The sequence below is a fragment of the Nyctibius grandis genome, chromosome 14 (genome assembly GCF_013368605.1).
Source record: "Nyctibius grandis isolate bNycGra1 chromosome 14, bNycGra1.pri, whole genome shotgun sequence".
NCBI classification, from domain to species: Eukaryota; Metazoa; Chordata; class Aves; order Nyctibiiformes; family Nyctibiidae; genus Nyctibius; species Nyctibius grandis.
This window is the reverse complement of record NC_090671.1, coordinates 7590651-7606957: the sequence shown is the minus strand read 5'-3', so window position 1 is coordinate 7606957 and position 16307 is coordinate 7590651. Positions and strand designations below refer to the sequence as shown.

General features: G+C 42.1%; 1 protein-coding gene across 7 annotated transcripts in view; it reads left to right on the top strand.

Moving 5' to 3' along the window:
• The window catches only part of ARVCF (ARVCF delta catenin family member), a 272468-nt gene extending 259814 nt beyond the window's left edge, over positions 1-12654 (top strand). For all 7 annotated transcript variants that reach the window (XM_068412186.1, XM_068412188.1, XM_068412183.1 and 4 more), the window contains 2 exons: positions 3669-3760; positions 7384-12654. In XM_068412186.1, the coding sequence (XP_068268287.1) occupies positions 3669-3760; positions 7384-7389 (98 nt within the window). In that variant the 3' untranslated portion in view covers positions 7390-12654. The remainder of the gene's footprint in view (positions 1-3668; positions 3761-7383) is intronic.
• Positions 12655-16307: the final 3653 nt, after the last annotated feature.

Below are 16307 nucleotides of genomic sequence, written 5' to 3'. Positions count from 1 at the left end.
TTGCCTTCCTCTCTTTCTGACTTCACTTGCCCTAAGATCTTTCTACTTTATATTCACTGTCTTTTAGAGCATTCTCTTCTGTCTCCAGCTGTCTCCAGTTGTCCACTTCATTTAATTCAGATGCTTCCAGGTTGCACAGTTATCTTTGTGCTGTACTGCTTTGGTACTGATCTGTAATTGTCTCAAATACGTTAGAGTGTACCAGTGCAGAACTCGGTGAGTTTCCATGACACACATGTGAGGGGTACCCATCCGTTCAGCCAGGTTCTTCCAGCCCAGAGTGTTCATCCTGCTCCCTGCAGTGTGCAAGACGGCTTGTTCCAGGACGTCACCACCTGTCTGCCACTCATCTGTTGCCTCTTTTTATCAGGGTTCATCTGTCTTGGTGCCTAGGCCTTTACTGTTAACCTATGTTGGCTCTTTTTCAAGATTGTAAAAAGCAAATTGCTATTGGTATCTCAGCTTGTTTGCTAATGCTGTGCGGGTCGTCCTTCTCTGTAAAAGAAATTAATTCACTGTCAGTGTGGCTGGGGAGGCAGAAAGATACATTCCCCATCAGCTGGTGGTACTAGACCAGTCAGATTCCTGTTGTCTGGAGAGGGCCTGGGTAGAGTGTGGATGTCCTGGGAGATGGAAGAAAACATGTATTATGAGTTAGCGTGGGATGCACTAGACAGCCCAGTGCAGAGAGAGCTCAGGTCTGTCAGACCTCATCAGCTCCAGACAAGTGGCTCTGCACCGAGTAATCTGAAGATCATCAATGCTTATTGTCACAGTGCTGCCTGAGGGTGGCTGTGACCCTGAGCTGTCCGTAGAAGCAGCAGGACTGTGATCTCAAGGCTGTATGCCAAATTAGTGAGTTCTCTAAAACTATATGTGTGCCTTAATTAACCTACAGTCAGTCAGACAAGAGCATCTGTGAGCTGAGAATTGTTCAGACCAGATACACATAGCTTCGATGCCCCTGTCCTACATGCCCATCTTCAGGCACAAGTTTTCCTTTCTCCTCCTCCCCCTTTTTGATGGGTCTGGAGGTTTGATCTTTATGAATTGAGAGCTGTGCAAGGGCACAAATAGACTGACACTCAGCAGGCATTTGGTCCTGTAATCTGTGATGACATAAAAATGTTGCTGCAGAGTGAACGGGAGATGTTCAGTGAAGCAACAGAGAAGACAACAAGCAGAAAGTTGAGAGAGAGGAATAAACAAGCCAAGAATGGGACGTGCCTCTATTGACCAATGTAACTTTTGTCTATACGTTGGATTGTATTAACTTAGAATGATGCACTTATACCTCGGAGCAGTAAGATCTGTATAGGTCTTCTTTATGCCACAGAAACAGAGTTAATTCTGATCACTTTTTAGAATTAATCTGAAACATGAGAAAAGCAGTACTTGCTAATTTCTTTGGAGAGCTATGGTCCATGGGGCACTGAGGTATTACTTTTCTGATGCATCATCCTTCAAGATATTTCTCATTTTATTAGGTCAAATCATGAACTTCCTATCTCTGATGCTGCTTATCTTGACAGAGTCATAGTATAGCGTGTGGTTTTTAGAAACACATAATCCGTCAGTGTTGATGTGTGCGGCACCGTTAGCGTGCAGACCACCCAGCAGTGGGCTGACAGTGTGAATTGCAAAATATGTTGGAACTTAGATATGAAGAACAAAGGTCTTGACCTTTCTTTGTTGTTAGATTCCTGCCACTGTGCAAAAGCCTGATCTTCCTGTTGCTGCTGTCCTGGCTAAGCACGTTTTTTTTAATTTTTTAGTAGTATTAAAGATCTGTTTTGCGTCTAATTTTTTGTGATTACAGTCCTTACTTCTGACCTTGCTCCCTGGGAAGTATCACAGCTGCCATACTTCATGTAGTAGCTGTTACTTTCTGGGGGCAGGTTAAAGGTTTACTTTGTATATTGGCAATTCATTTAAAAAATGTTTGTGGATCACCCATGATGGCACTACAAAAATGCAAAGTGATCCATTACATCATTGTGAGTATAATTAATATTAGATTGTAAAAAGCTGCTGCGCAGTTGTTGTGAGTTTGATTTTTTTTGGGGGGGGGGGAATCAGCATGTTTCCATTATTTAAATACATACCTATGTGAACTATTTACTCCTAAATAAATGATTAATCTTTAGATTAGGATATGACTTACTAGCAATATTCATGCCTGTCATTTGAAAGAGAATTATTGGTCATGTGTTCCTCCCCAAACACTGGCTGGGTAGCTGGATGCAGCTGGTAGGCTTTAGGTTTTTCCTTTTTGTTCAAAAGGAATAGCCAAGAATGTTAGGCATCTTCATTGTCAACAAATAATTGTAAGTAATTCTCTGTGTAGCAATTATTTTCATGCTTTAAGATCTGTGTACTACACGTATAACTCAAATTCTTTAGTCATTTTTAGGCGGCATGGTTAAATAATCTGCTGCTATCCATGATGCCAAAAATATCTGCTACTTCAGGTGCTTGTTGCAGGTCTCTGTGCACTTTGATTCATGAGACATACAGGAAAACTGCAGCTCTCTTAAAACGTAACCTGGCTGTGCCCAGCATAAACATCATTTAGGGCCCTGCGCTGTGACTGTATTTGGTACCAGTCACTGTAGCTGCATGTGCTTTTGTCCTGTGGGCAAACAGTGCCTCTTTATGCCATGGGAACCCCACAGAAAACATGACTGACTTCTTCTTAATGACCTCTTGCAGGCAAGTAATAAACCAAGAGTATTTTATGGTATTTTATGTAAAACCTTTTTGTGGTATTCTAAGAACCCAGTTTGTCAGGACATGAAAACATTAATGATCCCTCAATTACATAGGGGAAAACAAAAGCCTACAGGGAGCTATAAATTTGAGTGTCATTTACTCCAGATTACAGTGCTGTCATAGCAGAGCAGGAGAGGATCTATTTGTCACTGATAATGAGGGAAGTCTGGTGCATCAGGAAAATAAATTAAGATTTACATTGGCCGACTGATTCAAAGCAAAGGTTCTGAAATAATTAGAGCCATTTCTTTATAAAACCCTCTCACACTTTTCTTCCTTGTGTTCATCACACTTTCATATTGTTTCTTAGTGTCAGGAGAAAAAGCACCAACAGGTGCTACTTTGTAATGAAAGACAGTCCAAGCACAGCAGGGTTTGCATCAAGATTTCTTCCAACTCGACGGGCCCTTTTTTTCAGAGCTCTGAAAGGGACTCTTCCAAATTGCTGTCATGTCCTGCTAGTAGGCAGGCTCAGGAAGAGTGGGAACATGCTGCAGAGCGTTCAGAGAATGAACACAGCCAATTAATCAGGCTGCTAAGCAAGGAACACAAGATTTGGGCTGAATTTGGAGCTCATTAGCCACAGGGCGTGAGATGACAACTTGCTGCTTTCCTTGGGCACACTGAACACTGCAGCAGGCTGGGATGAAAACAGTGCTGCTTGCTAATGAGTCCCAGCATCTGGCAGTGATATAAAAAGAGGGCTTTTCTGTTTTGTTTTAAGCTGGTAAAAATGAAATTTCAGAGCCGGAGCGCATGTGAAAAGCAGGCTGCCAGCATCTTTGGGTTCTGATGGTTTATTTTCCTTCCTTTCAGCTGAAGAATTCTGCTAGCATAAGCTCTGTTTTTGCTCTTATTTGTGCTTCGTGCCTGACTGTCATGTTATTTCTTCTCAGATGGGTATTCCACCATCGATCACCGGGACAAGGAGCGCAAATACAAGACCAGTGATAACACAGGGGATGCCTCGGAGAAAGAACCTTTAAAAGTGAGCTTCCTCTTACTGCGGAATGCTAGTTAGTGCCTTTAAAAGAAAGGAAGCCTGGTGTCCTCAGCAAGAAATATAGGGTAGTTACCAGGGGGCTGTAAAGGGTTGTTTTGGGTTTGTTTTTGTTTGTTTGTTTGGTTTTGGGTTTTTTTTTTAGGTAAAGGCACCATTTTGTAACTTAGCACTTGGCTAACTAGGAATAAAAACAAAATGCTGCTTTCCAGTGCAGGAGCAAATGAGGCATTCACTGTATGCTTGTAAATGGATGAGGTTGTAAAAATAGAAAGTGTTTGTTCTGTCACCCTCATCCAGGCAGCATTCCCTAGCCCTAAAGTGTATAGGTGTGCTCAGACTGTGTTCCGAGAGTAGTCACTTCAAACCGTCCCACTGCTTTGTTGTTTTCACCATGAGAAGTAGGTGTGAGCTTGTGTGTCTTTGTAGAGCAGTGTGGTGAACAGTATTTGTTTCTCCAACACTCATGCACAGTTGTGGTGGTGGACTATGGGCAAAGGCCAAGGAGATGGGCGGAGAGACATGCAGAGTTATAGATGTGCCTTCTAAAAAACAAGCGTAGACAACTTTCTAATGAAAAAATCTTACTTCACAAAGCTCTTTGTGTTGTAGGTTGTGTGCAAACGTGGCTTAGTAGGCTCTGTGTAATTTCTGTTGCATTGCTACACCTTTTCAGTAGACCTTTTTAAAAGTCGCCTAACGCTGTGGCCATCGGTTGTCCCTGGCCTCAGAACAAACTTGTGTTTTCCCCTGGGGAAGTAATTTCAAGGAGGAAGAGGAGGATTCGGTGAAAGAGCTGGTGGTAGAAAACACTATGGTTAGTCTGCAGAAGGCTGTCCTTAACAACCTTCAGCACGTTGCTGATAAGATCAGAAAATCCAGGTGATTCATATTCAGTGGAAACAATTAAACTTCAGTCAATTGAAAGGGAAATCCACTGTTATCGAACAAGGGAAATAAAAATGTGATTTGGAGGAAAAATATTTCCATAGATCATGAATTAGGAAGATGTCCTGCTGCATCAGTCTGCCTATATTAACTTCCCTGCTCATGCACGTTGTGCTGTGTCCTGCCTTTCCCTGAAGATATACCCTGGAGAATGGCTTCGGTCCAGCTGGACTTCTAAGCACAGATCACTCTCTTCAATTTGCAAGCTCTGGGTACGGCTGCACCCTGCTGAAGGCTGCCCAGTTAGACTTTTTGGTAGAGGTGGTTGTGTTCCTTCATTTGTTTTTGGAACTGATAAAACTGAGCTGATTACTCAAGTCATGCAGTGTGGCCGCCTGTTCCAATGTGGCAAGAGATGGCCCTGCTTGAACCAGCATCAATAAAATAAACTTTCAAGTTACCTCATCACAGTTCTAGTGTGTTTTGCAAAGATGCAGTGGGAGTGGATGCACTAAGTGACATAAGAATGTTGAGCAATAGGAGCTTGACAGAAGATGTCTTTCTAATGAAAACAGGCTAAGGTAGGAAAATTAACAAATACTTGTTATTTTTGCCACTTAAAATTCATTAAAGTGGTCTGATACAACCCTCAAAATCACATCAAGCAGCCTAAACTCCAGTGTATGTCTGAAGTGAAACACAACCCAGAGTTCAGTGAGTGGCTGATTTAGTTTCATGAGAAAGAGAAAAAAAAAAAAAAAACACCACAAAAAAACCCAAAACATTTCATGTTGACAGCGTGTCTCCCATAGTCTGTGCTGCCTCTTGGTTTTAAGGACAGAGGGTAACCTGAACTCAGCCTGTTGGACGCATCAGAGGTGTGCGCTGCCATGCTCTCAGATGGTTAGAGCTGAGTAGCTGCTACTCATCCTTCTTCCTATGCTGTGAAACAGAAATGTGTCTGTGGGGTGTTCTGGCTTGCGAACTGTTTGATAATCATGGCTCTGAGGCTCAAGGGTGGCCGAGAATTGTGAATAATGATGACAGGGAAGTGCAGCCTTTCGGCTGTTGCAGATGCTTTTGTCTGTATTGTGCCTTTGCTGATCTTGTTTCTTTCTCTACCACTAACTTTCCCTTGTGCTCCTTTAAGCTGACTTGTTTGGTGGTTTTGTTTGATTAATCCGCTCTGTTTTGCCTTTAACTCCTCACCCTGTGCTGCAGAATGACACAAATAGGAAAAACATTAACAGGAGTAACAGGGCTTCGGTGAATCTGGTGGATGCCCGTGACATTAAACCCCAGCCTGTTGACTCCTGGGTCTAATTTGCATGCATGGTAGGTCCTTTTAATGGTAATTGGTGCTAGTGATTAACTTGTCTTGTGCATGATCCGTATCTCTGTGGAACCTCTTCAAGACTAACTGCTAACTGGGTCCTTTCAGACAAATGAAAATGCATTTCAAAAAAAAGGGGTGTTTATATTATTCAGTGTATCTTAAATGAAATGCAATCAAACACTACTCTTTGATTAAAAAGTAACCTGTCAAATAACCAGGCAGAAAATTAACATCGTGAATGATAGTTTGTCAGCTAAAATGTGAAAGATTTCTGCTGTTAGTCTATGGGAATGAATTTGAATAGCGTGTTCCTGCTTCCAACAATTTTTTTCCCCTCTATGCTCATTATAAGGATTAGCCTGAGACTTAAGGAAAAGCATATCCTTGACTATTTATGGATGTCCCCCAAGGTTCCCATGAATTACACAGCCCTGCCCATCTGCAGGAAAGCTGCTGGCTGTACACAAGTTACTTTGCAAGGAGAGATGATTTTGGGTACCCAATAAACATTGACCCACAACTCCCACTTCTCAATTCCTTTTTTTTTTTTTCTGTCACTAAAGAAAGGTGCCTTTTTGTCGCTTTCTAGTTCTCTGCCTTTGCCACGTGCCAAGTTCCTCAGTAATGTCTCTGGCCTTTCTTCACTCCTGCAACTGCTAATCTGTCTCCTGCTGTCTTGCTAGACAGCTCTCTACCCTGGTTATACCTCCTGGCACTCCCATCAGATGTGATGCTACCTTTGGAACAGCAGGTTTTGTGCCCCTGGCTATGATGGAAGGAAAATCTTCACTGTTGTGAAGGCACTGGGCAGCTTTCCCATCTGAGTGGACAATAGGCTTTTCAAGGCCCAAATTCCAAAACATGGAGCATCATCCACCCCCATAATTCTACATGGAAATCACTTGCATTAGGGGGAGAGAATGGATTCTTTTTTCCCCTCCTTCTTTTAAGAGTCTAGTATAAGTGCTAAGCGTTTACAGATTGTTTCTGTTCCTGGGTTGGAAGCACCTGCCCGGAGCAGTCTTCTAACATTGCCAGGTACTCGTATGCAGCCACGGAGTAGGCCCTGGCACCGCTGGCTTCCCACAGCTGGTCAGCACTGCATGGTCAGCCTTGTTGGCTCAGCCAGAGGGCAGAGATAAATGTATGTGTGTAGTGCCCATATGCTTCACTCCTGCACTCTTCCTCTGAGCAGTGAAGGCTTACGGGTGGGATACAGACTTTGAAAAATGAGGCCTGTGCTCGTTTTCTCCCAGTCATACCCTTCAAGGAACCCATATATTGGGGACAGGTTGGCATTTCCAGTCATTGCCCTACCACTGGGTGATGGAGATCACCAAGGTCATGTTACTTGCTGGTATTAATCAGTTTTGACTTTGTTTTGCAGGGCTAGAGTCCAACCACATTTTTTTTAATTGAGGGGGAGAAACAAACATTGAATCGACACAGAGGATCTCATCAGTCACCACTGCCATTCAGATTTGGAGGGCGCTGCATCACTGATCAGGCTGCAGATTCTAGGAGGACGTGGGGAGAAAACACAGCGGACTGCCATTGCCAACCCCGGAGCACCATGCCTTACAGCGAGACAATTTGCTTTTTAACTCGGTTACATTCCCACCAGAAATAGCCACCACCTCCCCCTCCCTCTCACTCCTGCAAGAAGAAAGCAAGCAAACAAGAAGAGAGAATCCAAGCTTCCATCTATCTGGCTGCATTTTTAGGTGACTTTTAGGTGTGGACCGTGCCAAGTATGAGAAGTGAAGGTCATGCGGCAGCAAAGACGACAGCTTCACAAGTGAAAGAGAAACTGCAGAATATTTGAAATAATATTGTAGGTGTAGCCATGAAGATAATAGCACTTTTCTGGTTTGGGGCTCATTATTTTGTTTTTTGTTTTGGGGGATTTCTTTGGAACTGTGAATCTAACATTTTTAAAGGCTTTTTGAAAAATGGTTAGGTTTTCTTTATTATTTCCACAGAAAGTGCAGGAATGTTGAGTGGGTTTATTGGATTTCAATGAAGGGAGACAATGCAGAACAAAAACTATTAAATGCTCATCAAGTGAACTGGAGAGTGGATGACAAAATTGATGCAAGCTGTATAATCCGCTTTTAGAGTAAGCTATATCAATCACAGTGCTATATTATCATTATAGTCTGGTGTACAATACTTCTGCCTTTTCAATTCTGTAATGGCTCTGTTTTTATTTTCACATATTGAAAAGCAGTTTATTGAAGGATTCCGTGTCCCTGGTTCAGAAATCCATGCTGAGAAATGGAGTTGGCTGGCTTTTTATTTTCTGGTTCTCAAAGATTGCAATAAGGAGCTTTTACATTTTAAATGTACTAGTGTTGCATTGATGATGATTAACAATTTCTTTTGCCATAGCTGTTAACACATTGGAAGAAAATAGGAGCGTTTTCGTAGGATGTCTTATTTTGAACACGCTATAAATTTTAGATGGGTCTGTCGCTTATATTTGATGGTAAATTTATCACTGTTGGATCCATGTTTGCTTTGGGCTATAGATCCTGATGAAAAATGCCACAAAGGGAACTGGTTTGGCGTTTTTTAAATCATCATCATGATTTCTGTGTTCCTTTGATTTTTGTTTTGAGATTACATATTTCATTTGGTGTGAAAATCACCCATGAGCAACGGTTCTCTAAGATGCCAAGGCCTGCTTTGTGTAAGGGGGAATTTTTACCTTACGAGAACATACTCTGCATATATGGTATCTGGTAATGCCGTGAACTAAATGACTTGAGATCACTGATTTTCTCCAGGCATTGGTCAAGGGAGGGCAGCAGATGAGAACAGGAAGCAAATGTCTCACTAGTAGCATCAGAGAACTTTTGCTGATTTTATTTGGTTGCCACTGTTCTTCAATTGCCACATTTAGTTTTAAACAAGCTCCTAAAAAACGGTGTGACTGGAAAGCACATTTTTGAATCCAGCAAACATCATTTGCCGTTTTCAGTGCCTGCCGTTTCCTTTGTAATTAAAAAGGGGAAATATCCAACAACCTCACCTCCCCCAAAATATTACTGTAATAGTAAACATCTACAATTTTTGTAAAAAAAAAAAAAAAAAGTAAAACGTAAAAAAAAAAAAAGGCAAGTACCAAGAGCTTTGTATCTTCTTGAGTATATTAAAAATTTGACATGAATACATATATATAAATAAAAAAGTCTATATATCTATATATATATATTGTTGTGCAGAGAACAGGTTAACAAAACCATGTAAAGTAGTTTGCAGGAGAGGGAAGCATTTGTTGATTCAGGGAAAAAGACTGATGCCAGAAGCTGTCAGTGATTTGGATGATACATGTGCTCCTTTGCACCCTCCCTTTTTGACCCTCATCTTCTACGCACGTTGCAGTGGTCACTTCTGGATCCTGGGGAAGGTGGAGTTGCTTGGAGCAAATTAAGATAGCGAAGATTTGTTTTTGCACCTGCATGAGAGTCCTATTGGGCCAAAGATGCTCAGCGGATCAAGGGAAGCAAAGAGATACATCTGTGATTATCTGCATTTGTGTCGGGGCAGTGTCTCTCTGTGTGTAGACATAAAGTGTGGCAATGAAACCAGATATATAGTCTGACTGTATATTATATCAACGGTGCTCTTTTCATACTTGTTCTGCCAATATGCGGAGACCCTTTTAACCAAGCTACACAGAAGAGTTTTATATCACTTTTGGTTATGTACTTGGTGTATTCTTTTTGTATATGAAAGGATTTTTTTAAAGACGTTCAGTAATTAGCAATGGAACCTGCTTTGTAGCTGATTAGAACAGTGTAAGAGAAGGGCTGTGCTGTCAGTCTGTCCCTGATCTACTTCAAACCATATATTTACCAAAGGAGTCTGAGCAAAAGTTCACTTAAAATAAAGACCTGACTGTTGAAAGGAGTGTCTGCTAAGACTTTGTGATTTAGTTATTGTACAGATATTTCAAAGCCAGCAAGAGGTTAACAGAGAAAACTGCAGGAAGGGGGAAGTGAAGTGACTAGGGGCCAATTATGTCCATGACCTCCTATCCCAGATGCCCCGTGGCTCTCAGTGGGGCACTACGGGGACACTCAAAATCTGGATTGGAATCTGCTTTGGTCTCTGTCATTACTGGGCTGAAAACACCGAGGAGTATTGGAGAAGCAAATTCAGACCCTATCCCACTTTCCCAAAAAAACCCTTTCGTATTTACGCTGCATCCTGTGATGAGCAAACCTCCCTGTCAAGTTACATGGCATTGGCTGCCCAGGGTCATTGTAGCAAACTGTTCTTTGTTTTCCTGGGGATAAGTGTTCATGGCAGCCAGCGTAGTTGTGAGCTGACAACATCGTGTATTGCTGCAGAAAAGCAAAGGATGGTATATCAAGAAGTCAAATGCCAAGTCCATGGACCAAGACTTCCCCTGGGAATCGCACATCTTACCCCTCCCTTCCCATGCCTTACTATAACGACGCATTCCCAAGTATGTAGCAATAACATATCATTTACATTACTGTGGTTTTTTTCTTCTCACCAAACTGTTGTTTGGATATCAAGGAAGGAAAATGGATTGGGGGGTGACTTGCATGTGAGACTATTGCCTTGTATTATTAGCCCACCAGCTGAAGTCCAAAGCGAGATACTTTGAACCAGGTCTGGTGACTTAATGTCCTTCTTATCTATGGCCACAAGCTCACTGGTAGGATGTGTGCCCACACCTGCCCTCACCTCTCCCCTTGTTGGCACAAGTGTGACTGGCTGTTTGAGCTGTTCTGGGATATGGGGGGATGAACCCGTAATTGTTGTATTTTGGCAGCAGGGACTGTATGTAAAGAAGGGAAAGCGGCAGTGTGTGTGACTAAAGCTGTAGTAGGGTCTAGAGTCTCCTGCTAAAAGGCAGGCAGTGCTTTTTAGGGCTCAGGTATGTGACCTCCTCTTTTCCTGTTGGCTCCACTGTGAAAACTGGAGGGAATCTGCCTGCAAGGGCTGGGGTAGAAGAGATTTCTACCTGCAGAAGTTCTAGTGGGAGGGATGGTTGTGGAAAGAAGCGATGGTGTTGCAAGACTCCTACTAAAGAGGAGGAGGAGGAGGAAATTTGTTGGCCCAGTGAGGGCTGAGATAACAAGGGAGAGGGAGACTTCCAATGGCAACTAATTACTGCAGAACTTTCTTCCCAGGGAGGTGGCTTGCACATCTCCCAGGCATCTTCACTAAGCTGTGGAGGTTTAAAAAAAACATTGTGTGTCAAGACTCCCCTGGAGAAGCATCAAGTTTGGCTGTTGAGTGTGTGAGCAATTGCCCTTGTGCTTACAGCTTCCCAGGCTGGTCTGTTTGTCTGCAGAATCCAAGGAGGAGAGTGGAAAGTCAAGACTTTAGGACATTTTTTTTCTGTCTTGGAGTTAAGCAGCAGTTTAGCCATAAGTGTAACTTGGTATTGAGTATGTGTTGCCAGCTTGAAATGCTCCCCAGGGAACAGCTTGGGCAGCCGTAGCTCCTGATCTTCAGTGTCTTCTGGGCAAAACACCTGCCTATCCTAGTTCTACTCTTGTGCACTCAGACACACCGATTTGGAATGTGTCTGTATCAGGAAAGTAAACCTTGTCTCTGTTGCCAAGACATCACAAAAGGGACTGACTTGGGGAGTAGGAACTGACTTGCTGTAAGTGACACATCAAGAAGCAGGGGGTAGCATGTTTGTTACAGCAGATGAGCACGTTCTTGCCAGATCTGAGGAGCAGTTTCAGTGATGCTTTCTAGTATGCAAGGCTGGGCGAAACAGTTTTCACTCCTAGAGTAGTTCCATGAGATTGAAGGTGGTGAGTTACCTTGTTACTTGCCTTAAAGTTGGGCATATAGGCTCAGCTACCTGTGAGGGAGGCGCACATCTTAAACCCTTAGAGTAAGCAAAGCTTCAGAAGCCAAACGGGCACATTAGAGTGGTTATGGCCTCTTCTGCTGTCCAGCTGCCCACTCAGTGAAAACTACAGTGTGCCAGTAACTTCAGCCAACGTTTTTGGACTGTTGGGGTGGAGTCGTGCTCTCACAGTTTTTGAAGGTGTTTATATAGGCATAGTTTCTCACAAAATTTCTTTGTTTTGATTCCCCTAAAATCTGGTGTTTCCGTATCTTTGACAGAGAAATTCTCTGATTTATAGGTACAGTAGCTAATCTAGTGCATTTAAGGGGAAGGTATTATGAACCTTTTTTTTCTGTCTTAAGTTTTACATCAGGGTAGGATGTTCTGAAGTCCAAGGTGAGGAGGAAGATAGTGCAGATACAAGGCCTGCCAATCTGGTTCTTACTGTTCAGAAAAACAAAATAACTAGAGTGAGAAGCTTACTGGTAATTAGTAGCTAATGTGTTTGTAACTATCATGTGCCTTAAAATTTTCATGGTAGGAGAATAAAAAAAAAAATCAACAATGTGTTTTCTGTAATACTGCTCAACATTCTCTCTGTAGTTTAGACTGGTGGGATTTTGCATTGTATTTACACTGTACTATAAACTGAGACACTTAGAATGGTTTGATTTTACAAGTATGGAGAGGAAAAAAAAGGTGGATTATGCTTTTCATAGAACAAATGTTACCGTGACAGAATGTATTATTATTATAGGATCTTTCCATAATGCAGACAAGTAGAATGCTTGTTAGAAACCAGGTATGTAGGATAACAATTTGGTGTGTTTTCAATAAACCATGCCTGGAAAGAATACATGTGCCATTGGTTATCTTTTTGTTACATCAGGTATCTCAAATATTCTTTGGCTTGGCAACAGCAGTTTTCTGTGGCAGGGGATTATTCAACTCTAGCTCAGGTCAGCACTCTGTGTTAGTAAAAGGTCAGTGGTAATGAGGGCAATTAGAATATCCTTTAAAATGGTATAGCTGAAAATTTTTGACTCTGCCATATGCTGGAGTTGTAGCACTAAATCCTGTAAGGACCCTGGACTGTAGATCTTGGTTTTTTTCCTTTTTAATATACAAGCGTATTTCTGTGGGGAAGACGTCTGCATCACCGTTCAAAGGCCTGCACATTTGGGCCCACAAGCCTAACTTGCTGATGGCTTTTCCATTTGGGAAGTTAGTTTTAAAGTTAAAATCCATATAACTTTACAAAGATTTCACATTTCTGAAATGTGTGCAAGTATTCTCATAAGAGTGTAAAAATAACAGAAAATCTTTAAGTTTATTGTGGCGATGTGTGAGTTTTGGTTGACGTGAGAAATTTTTATTTTGGGGATGTGCCAAATAATTTACATTTGTTGCTGTGTGGGGGAGAAAAATCCCAACACTGAAAAGTCAACCATGTATTTCAAGTAACAGCCAGTTACCGACAGATCTTAATTCTCTTGACTGCCTCTCCCTGGCATGTTCATGTGTGTGGATAAGAGCGGTAGGGAGACTGAGGCACCTAAACACATCATACTTACTGCCATGCCGTTATGAATCATGACCAAGCCCAGTAAATCTTGACATAAGTGTCCTGCAGGTTCTTCTAGACAGAGTGGAGGTCAGGTTTTCTGTGAGGGAAAGGCTGAATCATTGCCAGAAACAGTTTGCCATATGTTAATGCCTGAGCGTACCATTCACAGCACTATACGGTTCCATTTACTTGTGAATGCTTGCGAACAGCACCTGAAAGGTCATCTTCAGCTTGCCTTCCCTCCTTATTTCTACTGTCCTGAATGCATCCTCAGGAGTTTTGTAAAATCATCTCCATATTCTGTTCTTGCAGCTGGAGGATCTAATTTCACAAGTGCTGTGGTAAGATGTGGTCTCCTGAGCTTAGCATCTTGCCCCTAGGTATCATGGGTGTTCTGCTGCAATGGGGGATCTGATGTTTTCTTTGTGGATGCACTAATACGGCAACGAATAGCAGATGCTCTAGGTAGGGTACAGAGCTAAAACAAATATGTTGTTTCTACAACTGACCTTTTATAGCTGTCAAAGCAATTTCATTTCCAGCTTATTGCAGGTTGGGCAAATGGAAGCAGTGAGTCCTGCAGGTGAAAGGTTAACCTGGTAACAACAGACAAGAAATATCACAGCCCTCATCTGTTGCAGGTTTCAGCAGTGTCTTGGGGGAATATTCTGTTCTCATGGGTCTCTTCCCCAGTGTCTTGTCTGCAACAGCAGAATCTCATTCTGGTACGAGCTGATAGGATTTTTTACAATGGGAGGTTGTTTTATAGTGGGACCGTTAACTGAGCTGTAGAGACAGAGGCAAAGACTAAAACTCTTACTACATTTAGTGTGGGTGCACTGCAAACATAGCTAGCTGTTCCTCATAAGATACCTTATAATTGATTCCTAATGGATTGACTACTCAAATAAGCATGCATCACTGTCCTGGTGGTGTCACCTTTGGTGGGAGAGTTGGGATGTCAGTGGTCTCTTGCTGCTCTTGTAGGGGTTTCCATATGTTCTTTTCATTGCATCTAATGTTTGATCGCTCAAAGTTTTTCAGGGGGATGCTTTTCACTTCCTCATACCAGTGGGAGGAAGCACTAGCTCCTGTACAAACGTATGATGACCTCTCTGCACTGATGAGTAATTTCTGCTTGTAAGGATTGCTACATGGGTGCTCAATTTGGTATTAAATTAGGAAGTGAAAGGGACTAGTGCTGGGTTTGGCTTCCTCATAAATCCTTTTCCTCTCTTATACACTGATTTAAAGAATCGGTTCAATATTTTGAAAGACATCATCATGTCCCTTTGAGGTAACAGAGAGGCTCTGGCAGAAACCAGACCTCACTTTCACGTGTTGCCTGAATCACTAAGGCAACTTCAAGAGTAGCTGTCATTTGGAGAACAGATCTCAAAGAGCAGCGTTTGGTGGGATCAGCCATTTGTGACATGAGTTGTCAGAACTGGCTGAAAGCTGTGTGTTGTTTTAGGGGAGTTTTTCCATTGGGAGCTTTCTATTGGTGGTACGCTCTCAGTGTGCAGTCTTTAAACACGTGCTTCCAGAAGCACAGTTCCAGACCTGTTGCAGTAACACTCAGTAGGTTTTTAGAATATATTTGAATTAGAAGATCCACTGTCCACCTTTTGCTTCTCCTGGAATTCAAAGCATGACTTTATTTTGAAGAGTAGCTCTTCTCCCTGGGAGACTTCACATTTACGTGCCAGTGACTCCAGATCATATTCGCTCAACTGACCAAAAGCCTTTTTTCTAATTGTCAGTCATGCAAACAGAGTCAGGCTTTTTCCTTTTCATCCCTTGCCACCAATAATTAAGAGCATTTCAGAAGTGTGGTCAACTGGAAAAATTTTTCTTGCATATGGAATTCTGTAAATAATCTGATGATACATACACTGTGTTTATTTTTTACAGTTTGCTATGTGGGAGATACTGTCTAATGAATTCGAGTACCTTTTTTATACTAAAAGGTGGCTGTTATATTTGCACATATATTACACATGCATTATTCACTAATGCATCTTCTGAAATACCCATGCTAACTCTACAGGTTCCCTCCTTCCCTAATTTTCTTGACAGTCTCTCGGATAGCAATTTCAGCCATTAACTAGCAGTAGGAATGTATTTTTCTGATCCTCTCTTGTAAAGTGCAGAACAGTCTGTTTCTTATGCATCCTTCAGCATGTATCTATGAGACTTTGGTCTGTTTATCAGTATGCATTAAGTGCCGTGCTATGGCAGGAGTGTCTGTTTAGGTACAAAGGTGTTTAAAGCTAGGAACAAAAGAGGATTCTTTGGAGTTGTGACCTTAGGTGTACAGAAGAAATTTCTGGTCAACTGTATGTATCCAGACTTTCCAGTGTGTTCTAGAAACTTGTGTATGCCAGTAAATGGGCTTGAAGATTATTTTCTTTTGCAAATTTTGCAAAAATTCCTTGGAATCACCTGAAGGATTTTGGCCTACTGACTTTGAGTTGAGCCTGAATACCAAGAGGACATGCTGCTAAGCAAGCTTACAGAATAAATCATTGACATGCACAGTGGGAGATGGAAGTGCTAGAGCTCAGGGTCTGCTTCTATGCAGGACAGCACAACAGAGTCACAAGGGGCTGCTTCTGCATAATCTAATCCAGTACAGTAAATCTTCTGTCTTTCTGAATGTGACAGAGTTTAAATTGTTAAAGAAACTCTGATCATGTTGCCTTCTCCTGTCCCTGTGAAATGCACACATTACAAGCTGACTGGATCACCGTGGTTTGCTTGGTCCATTTCTAAACTGACTTTATCACCTTAGCCTGTTCTAGTTTTCTTTTATACTGTGGGGCAATCCTCTGCTATGCTCATTACTGGTGTCCTGGAGATGGATTTCCTGTAGCACACAGGTCAGGGTAGA